Raw genomic sequence first — 8,128 nt, 5'->3', positions numbered from 1 at the left:
GTTCTGCTTTTAGCAAATTATTCCAGGCACTTTTTACGGTGTTTTTCACTCTCAATGCCAATTCACGCTGTGGTGACGATGTACCATCCAATCCTTGATAGGAAAGATGAGAGAATCTGACCAAGACTAGAAGGAGAGGCTGCAATTTTCCATCAGATGAAAAATCCAGAGGATGTTTTCACTGTTGAGCTAAATGAATCTGCAAGTCTATGCTGCCCTCTAGGGCGGCCTACAGTGCCTTTAGGCGAGTAGCAGGAACAACACAAAACTTAACAGAGGTTTCCCTGCGGACAAACTTCCTTTAAGCAAAAAGGGGAAACCGAAAGGGTGGGCCAGCACCGGAAATGGGGGCGAGGGTTCGGGTAGCGGGGACGCGCACGCACCTTGCGCGTCTTCGCCCCTCCTTCGGTTGCCAGGCAACCGGCCCCGGAAGTTGCGGGAGGTGCGTCCGCAGCGGGCGCCGCTAGCCAGCGGAAGATGGCGGAGGGCGGAGGCCCTGATCCCGGCGAGCGGGAGAGGAGGTCTTCCGGGCCGCGGCCTCCGAGCGCGCGGGATTTGCAGGTGAGGCGAGCAGCCGGGGGAGGGAGCGCGGCGGCAGACGCGGGCTGGTGACGGCGCGGGCTGGTGCCAGTCGGAGGCCGCCTTTCCCCGACCCCGTCTAGGGATAGAATCCGGCGCCCGGTCTCCTGAGGTCGGCGCTTAACACTGTGGTGGTCGTGGATACAAGTACCCGAGCCTCCAGCGCTGGTGCTTCGTCTGCCTTCCACCCTACCTACGATGTAAAAATAGCTATTCGTTTAGAATGACATTTTGCGGGGTCAGTTGGTCGGTTCACGGGTTGATGCTTCCTTCTTGAGACTTACTCCATAAGAAAGGTTACTGTGGCCGCAGGGAAGTAGGCAATCACCTGAACGGTAATGATACGTGATTTGTTCTTTTTTGTCTTGGATGCTATTTCTGACTTGCTTGCTTAAATATAAAAATGGTTCCATTTTATCAGATAGGTTTTTTTTTTTAAAGGGATGAAGGAAAGCGATGCACGCTATGCCCATACAGCCTAGTTGTCTAAGCTGTGGTCTTTAAAACATTGCACACAAGAAACAGGGGAATAAAACTTAATAATGTTGTGTGGGACACTAGTATTAGTTAGCTAAATAGCAGTGCACCAAATCCCGTTTTATCAGATACTAACGCCACTTTTCTCATTTTAGGCGTTTTTGTGTCTCATTATAAGATTATTGATAAAAATTTAACAGGTAAATATCAGTAAGGAGATACTAAGGAGAATCTTGGTAGAACAGTTTTACAGTATTACTTTACAACCACACTTCATTCTAATGTGAACAAACCACCATCCATTGTAACATACTGCTGATCTTTGGGAATGTGGAAATAAGGACATCAAATCCTTAGTCGGTGCTGAACTCTATTGATGGGTATGTAAGTGTAAAAGACAGTTCTACCTTTTGGAAGCCTACAGATTTCTTCGCAGAAATAGGGTATGATTACATTTAGCATAACATTTTAAGATGGAGTATGATTGGGTGCCAAAATAAGCAGTGCATAAAGCGAAGAATTTGGAGACTGGAGAGATCAGTGTAATATTAGGAGGTGAACTCAATGTAGAATAGTTCCAGCTCATAGTTGGTTCAGTAGTAGTAAACAGTATCAAGGGATAGGAAGCTATTGTGTACCTCATCTTTCCTATTATAAACCCACATCACTAAGAGGCAGCATGGAGTTAGGAGTCCCACCAATTTTGATTTGCCTCCGAGTCCTGCTACTTAGTAGTTTTGTGAGCTTAGGAGAAATGTCTTAACCTGTCTGATCCTGTGTCTTCATTTGTAAACTGAGTAATGTGAGGGTGCTGGTGGTGGTGTAAGGATTAAATAATGTTGTAAAGGGCCTATGCAAAATTCCTACATTATCCTGGCTCAGTTGTTGCTGGGCAAATATTTGGTTCCTTTTTCCTCAGGAGAAAGATGCTATAACTTTCCCTGGCTAGTCAATTCTAATATCATTAAAGTTAATACAGTATGTAACTTGGAATGTCCTTTCCCTAATTTAAATCCATTTCTTCTTTTTATGTGAAAAGTGAGAACAGCTTGGTTAATGACCACCTGATTCTTGGCAAATTGTTTGCAGACTTAATCCAGTGGATCAAAGTATGATTAATGTTTGGAGATACTCTGGTAGATGTTGCTAATTGTGAGAATGCCTTCATTTCCACCCTAAGTTATGATGGGGATTTTTTTTTTTTCATCTCCTGTCTACTTGTAGGTTAGGGCAGTAGGAAGATAACTGATTTCTTTATGAATGTGATTTGGTGTATCAAGTACAGTATCTAAGTATTGATAATCTTTCCTTTAGAACTTAATATGAATGTGAAGAACTTGCAAAGAAACTTGAAAACAGCCAAAGGGATGGCATGTCAAGAAATAAAGTATGTATCAAAAGTTTAAAAGAATTAAATAATGTTCTTCCCAAATGGTATCTTGGATATTGATTATTTATAGATTATCTTGTTATCGTTTAATCTAGGCATGCTTTTCTTAAGAGTTACCCAGTTCGTGCAGCTTTCAGTAGATATTTCTTACTTCACTAACAGCTTGCTCTAAGAGTCTTTCAGAGTGAGTAAAGGGGCAACATATTACTAATTGGAACAAGAAGAATTACCCCTGAGTAAGTGTATCTTAGCTGCCATGCAGTGTAGGGTTTGTCAGCATCTAAATCAGGAGGGAGTGTTCCCGGTACCTCCAGGGAAAAGCTGCATAGTTGCTTCCCAAAAGGCCTCCCAGCCCTGGGAGCCCCCAAGTTACAAACTGCAGACTCGGAAATGTTTTTTTGCATATCAAAGTAGATTTTCATAGCTCCCTTCATCCCCCTCAAATCAGGAGATTGTCAGGGGGAAAGTTAGGGGTGGGATTGTTAGTGGCAAAACTAAGCCCAAAACGTCATCAGTGTTCAATAGTATTTCTGAATTGCTTTCTCTTCTGGTGTCCCTCAGCCCGTCCACACACATGTTCATTAAGGTATTTAGTTGTATACTCTGTCCCAGTTTTCCGCCACATATTATGTGTTTCTATATAGGTTGGACGGGGAGGGAGTGGGAACAGGGATAACTTCAGTATTACTAGGGTTAGGATTGGATTTGTTAGGATGGACTCAATAGTGGGTACTATCAATGAGAAGAATTAAAATGTCTGATAACTGTGTTGCCACAAGTACCCTAATCATATTGAATGTCATTATCCCGTATCGTTGATTCTCTAGTGTGCATCTGTGACCTGGAAGGTTTGTCAGAGATTGCTGGGCCCTACCCCAGAGTGTGATTCATTGGTTCTAGAGTAGAGTTTAAGCATATGCATTTCCTACAAGTTCCCAGGTGTCTATATAATAATCATTTATTATAGCTTCTAGAATTGGTTACTCTAAGGCTGAGAATTCCAGTACTTTTAATATTTTGCTATATAAATTTTCTCACCCGATTCCTTTGCTTTCAGGTTTCAAGTTCTTCACATTTCAAATTCTGGAGGAAAGATTATCAATACTTTACTTACATACTTTATCTTCTGCATATTATTGAAACATTTTCTTAATTACGTTTTGAGATTTTTTTGTTGTGTTAATTTTGACCAGTACTTCAATTAATATTTATCAATTTAAATTATCATTTCCTCTTTTGATGTAATATCATCTGCTATGTTAAATAATATAAATTAAATTTGTTTGTAGTATTTACTAATGAACTCATGCCATATGATGCCATATGGCATCAACTCCCTCTAAATATCACTCATTTTCTTCTAAGTTTTTTATGATGTATAGTTAATAACTAGAATCTTTCAGCCAGGTAGACTTTTTAATATGATTTTCCTCATATTCCTCTTTTGTTAATGTATGTTCTACATTCCATGGGGTCAGAGGCACTTTTGCTTTTTTAATTTATGTCACCAAAGGAAATTGTTATTTGATTGGAAGCATTTATTCAAATCTTGTTAAAGCAAAAAACGTTTAGCAAATATAACCCCAATTTAAAATCCATCTATCTATATCTATTTCTGATTCATTTTATATTATGTTCTTTATATAATTCAACGTGAATTTTGTTGCCTTTTAGATACAGTATTAGAAACAATTTGAGAAACTTGAAATCTAGTTGGGGAAATAAAACAGCAAAAGTACACAAGTAATGACAACATAATGCTTAATATGAATGTCATTGGGGTATCACGTGCTATGAGTATTTAGAAAAAAAGATATTAAGAAAATTAGAAAAGGTTTTGTGAAGGAGAGCTGAAATGGGCCTTTGAAATACAGATGACATTTTCAATGATGAAAATAGGAATATCATAAAAGTAATTCATAAAGCTGACATAATCAGCTCAGAAGGAAATCCATAAAATACTACTACTTTAAAGAAATTTCAAGGAGGTCAAATTTCTGAAAACTTTAGACCCTAGTCATCAGACTGTGTATGTGCATGTCTGTCTCTCTCTCCTCTGTCATTTGTTTGTTTTTTGTTTTGTTTTTTTGGAGGGGATGGAGTAGTAAAGGACCATAAGGAGATATAACACTGTAGGAAGAAAAAAAAATCTTGGGGAAAATGAAATACTGATACAATCATTGCTAAACATTTAAGAATAATATCTTCTAGTGATGGAACACATGCTTTGTGTTTTCCATACATTATTTAATCCTTCCAATGACTACGGTGATTTTTTATAGGCATTTGAAGATGTGGTAACTAAGGCTCAGAGAAATTAAATAATTTGCTCAAGATCACACCAGAAGTGCCTAAGTTAGGATTTGAATTCAGTCCTTTTAGATTACTAAAAACTTTTATAATTCAGATTTCTAGCGAAGTTGCCATTGTACAAATATGAATGTTACTGAATGTGGGAGGGTAGGGGTAAAAAAATTAGAAGTCTTTCATTTTGTTTTATTTGTGTATATTTTAAAAGTTGACTAATAGAATTTTCAAAGAATTAACGTTGCCCCAATGCCCTGTTCTTCTTGGAGGTAGTTTTCTATAATTTGTGTGTCTAAAAGGAGCATTTTAATCTGTTTTGTTTTGGTTTTGGGTTTTTTTTTGGAAAAAAAAAAAAACCCAGAGATTATGGTCATGCCAATTGTAATTGAATAGCCACAGGAGCATTAAAGAAAGTTGTTGAGTTGTTGTCCAAAGATGTCAAAAGTCAGAAAAAATTCTATACAATACTGAAGTATTGGATTACTTTTTAAAATTCCATTTTAAGAACAAGTACAATTTTATTTCATTTTGAAATAAACTATCCAGCCAATATCTAGAATGTATAATTTGGTAATATTATTTTCTAAATGGTATATAAACCATAGATAATTTATGGTCTTGTTTGTTCAGAATCTCATTTTCCTAAACACGATGAAATTTATAAGTTTGGTAGACTTTTAAATAGAATACTTCTGAAATTGTTTTATGTGCTTGGAGTTTGAAAACTTGAATAGCTGAATGAAACTATTTTATGAGATCTGATGAAAGAAGCTGACATTAGTGTGAACATCTTCAGGAATTCTTAAAAGAATTGCACAAGAATTTTAGGTTTAAATTTGAAAATGGTTTGTTACCTAAAGCAGATTTTGACACTGTTCAATAGTTAATTGAAAATAAGTAATTATTATAACTTATTCTAATAGATGTGGCATTTTGGTTAGTTCTATATAATGAGATGCAGTAAGTTTATTTCAGAAAGGACTCATCTGAAGCAGCAGCTTTTTTCATGAAAAGTCTTTACCACTCGATTTTAAGTTAGTGTTCTATACATAACTTCTAGTTGTATGGAAGAGGTTATTCCTAGTGTTATACTTTGTAACAAGCCTGTTATTATGTAGTTGGCCTTGGCAGAATTGTATGAAGATGAAGTGAAGTGCAAATCTTCCAAGTCTAATAGACCTAAAGCTACAGTCTTCAAGAGCCCACGGACACCACCTCAACGGTAAGTTTCATTTTGTTTTGTTGTAAAAAGAAAGTATAATCCTTTCTAAAAATTTACTAACTTCAAATTATTTTAAATGGCCTTCTTCAAGGTTTCTTCAATAATTTTTAAAAATTATTATTCCAAGATCGAGGCAGATTTGGATAAAAGATAGAAATGATTAATATCATTTAGGTACTATTTTTAAAACTTTTACAATCAGAAAGCTAAAAGAAACTTATGGAAAAATTACCTCAAAATACCTAATATTTTGGTAGATATCATATGAAATTATATCCTGAATACTATTTTTCTTGGGCACAATGGTTCTTTAATATTTTTTGAGTCATAGGACTCATTAAGGGTCTGATGAAAGCTATAGAATTCTCCTCTCAAAACAACTTTCATGTGCAAGTTTGTCGTTTGTTTTTAAGGATTTGTGTGTTTCTTGAAGCCACTCCATGGAGCCTCTACAGGTCTTTTGTCCTCCATTTAAGAATCTATGATTTTTGAAGTCTGTCTCTTCTTCCTTTGGGTGATGATTCCTCTAATTGTGACCTCCTAAATAGTATTCGTTGTTATTAAAATCCCTGAATATAAAAACAACCAACTATGAAGACTTAAGAGATGAGAACCAGGTGTATTTTATTGCTGTGAGTTTTCTTGTTGCCAGGAATATTTTCATTAACATCTTTTTAGTACTGTAAATATCATCCCTGGGGAAGAAACATCAGTTTTCCCATTATATCTTATTCTCAGAAAGTCTATTTTACAAGTTTTCAATTCATCAAAAATCCAGACTAGTAGAGTAAATACTGTGTTTACTTCACCTATATTCACCAAGTTGTTACAGTGTTACATTGACCTTGTGCACATATGTATTCTCTCTCTTTTACTCAACTATTTGAAAGGAAATTGTAGCCATCATGACACTTCACCTCTAGATACTTCAGCATGAGTCTCCCAAGAAGAAGCACACACTTACAAAATTGATAACACCTTACAAAATTAATAATAATTCAGGTGGGGAGTGGTGGCTTATGCCTGTAATCCCAGCTCTTTGGGTGGGCCAAGGTGGGCAGATCACTTGAGGTCAGGAGTTCAAGACCAGCCTGGCCAACATGGCAAAATCCCATCTCTTCTAAAAATACAGAAATTAGCCAGGCATGGTGGCACGGGCCTATAATTCCAGCTACTTGGGAGGCTGAGACACAAGAATCGCCTGAACTTGGGAGGCAGAAGTTGCAGAGGGCTGAGATGGCACCACTGCACTCCAGTCTGAATGATGGAGGAGGACTCTGTCTCCAAAAAAAAAAAATTAATAGTAATTCTATGATGCCATTTAATATATATTCTGTAGTCACATATCTCTCATAGCTTTTTCTTTGGATTTAGGATTCAACTGAGGACATTGCATTGCATTTAATTATTCCTGTTTTGAATTTCTGAATACACAGAATTCTCCCCACCTTTTTATTGTTGTTTTTAGCTCAGCTACATAATCTAAAATTTATTATGTTGACTTTTTTAGAGAGTCTAGGCCAGATGTCTTATAAAATGTCTAACATTCTAGATCACTGTTTCCTCACGATTAGATTTTTATTAGAATTTTTGTCGAGGGTGCTAGGTAAGTGATATTGTCTGCTATTTATTACATGACACCAGGAGTCATAATTTCAGGATTTTCCACCATTAGTGATATGTTCATTTGGTTAAGGTGCTGACCACCACAGCACTCCATTGTAAGATACTGTGTGTGCTTTGTAATCAGCAGGTTGGTATCTTGACACTGTTTGAACATCCTATTCTTTCATTTAATTCTTATCTTTATACATATAAAATACTGTATTTTTAGCTGCTTCTTTAATTTGTATATTCTCCCAAGTCTTGAAAGTACTTAATATGTATCTGTGTACTTACATTTTACTCACTATTTGGCCACTATTTCCCCAGTTTGAACATAAGTTGAATGACTTAATATTTGAGTTCTTATCATAAGATTACTGTATGAATATTTTCCTTGCTATTTAAATATAATCACTAAGATATTTCAGTGAAGAGTTTTCTTTTATGCTGTCTGAAACAATGCTGTGATTAATAGGTGTAATTCAGTAATCCAGTTTTTAAGGATTTTGTGCCGCATGTTTGATCTCTAGTATAATTTATCTATCAAA

At 36.4% G+C, this 8,128-nt stretch overlaps 1 protein-coding gene across 4 annotated transcripts in view; it reads left to right on the top strand.

Moving 5' to 3' along the window:
* The first annotated feature begins 452 nt into the window (after positions 1 to 452).
* The window catches only part of UBXN2B (UBX domain protein 2B), a 34,771-nt gene continuing 27,095 nt past the window's right edge, over positions 453 to 8,128 (top strand). For 3 of the 4 annotated variants that reach the window (XM_032759724.2, XM_032759723.2, XM_032759726.2), the window contains exons 1-2: positions 453 to 561; positions 5,872 to 5,975. In XM_032759724.2, the coding sequence (XP_032615615.1) occupies positions 478 to 561; positions 5,872 to 5,975 (188 nt within the window). In that variant the 5' untranslated portion in view covers positions 453 to 477. Of the gene's footprint in view, positions 562 to 2,370; positions 2,444 to 5,871; positions 5,976 to 8,128 lie in introns of all 4 variants that reach the window. The other variant, XM_032759725.2, reaches the window with a different exon arrangement.

Source organism: Hylobates moloch, unplaced genomic scaffold, assembly GCF_009828535.3.
Source record: "Hylobates moloch isolate HMO894 unplaced genomic scaffold, HMol_V3 SCAFFOLD_9, whole genome shotgun sequence".
NCBI classification, from domain to species: Eukaryota; Metazoa; Chordata; class Mammalia; order Primates; family Hylobatidae; genus Hylobates; species Hylobates moloch.
The sequence above is the reverse complement of the archived record's forward strand: the minus strand, read 5'-3'. Positions and strand labels throughout refer to the sequence as shown.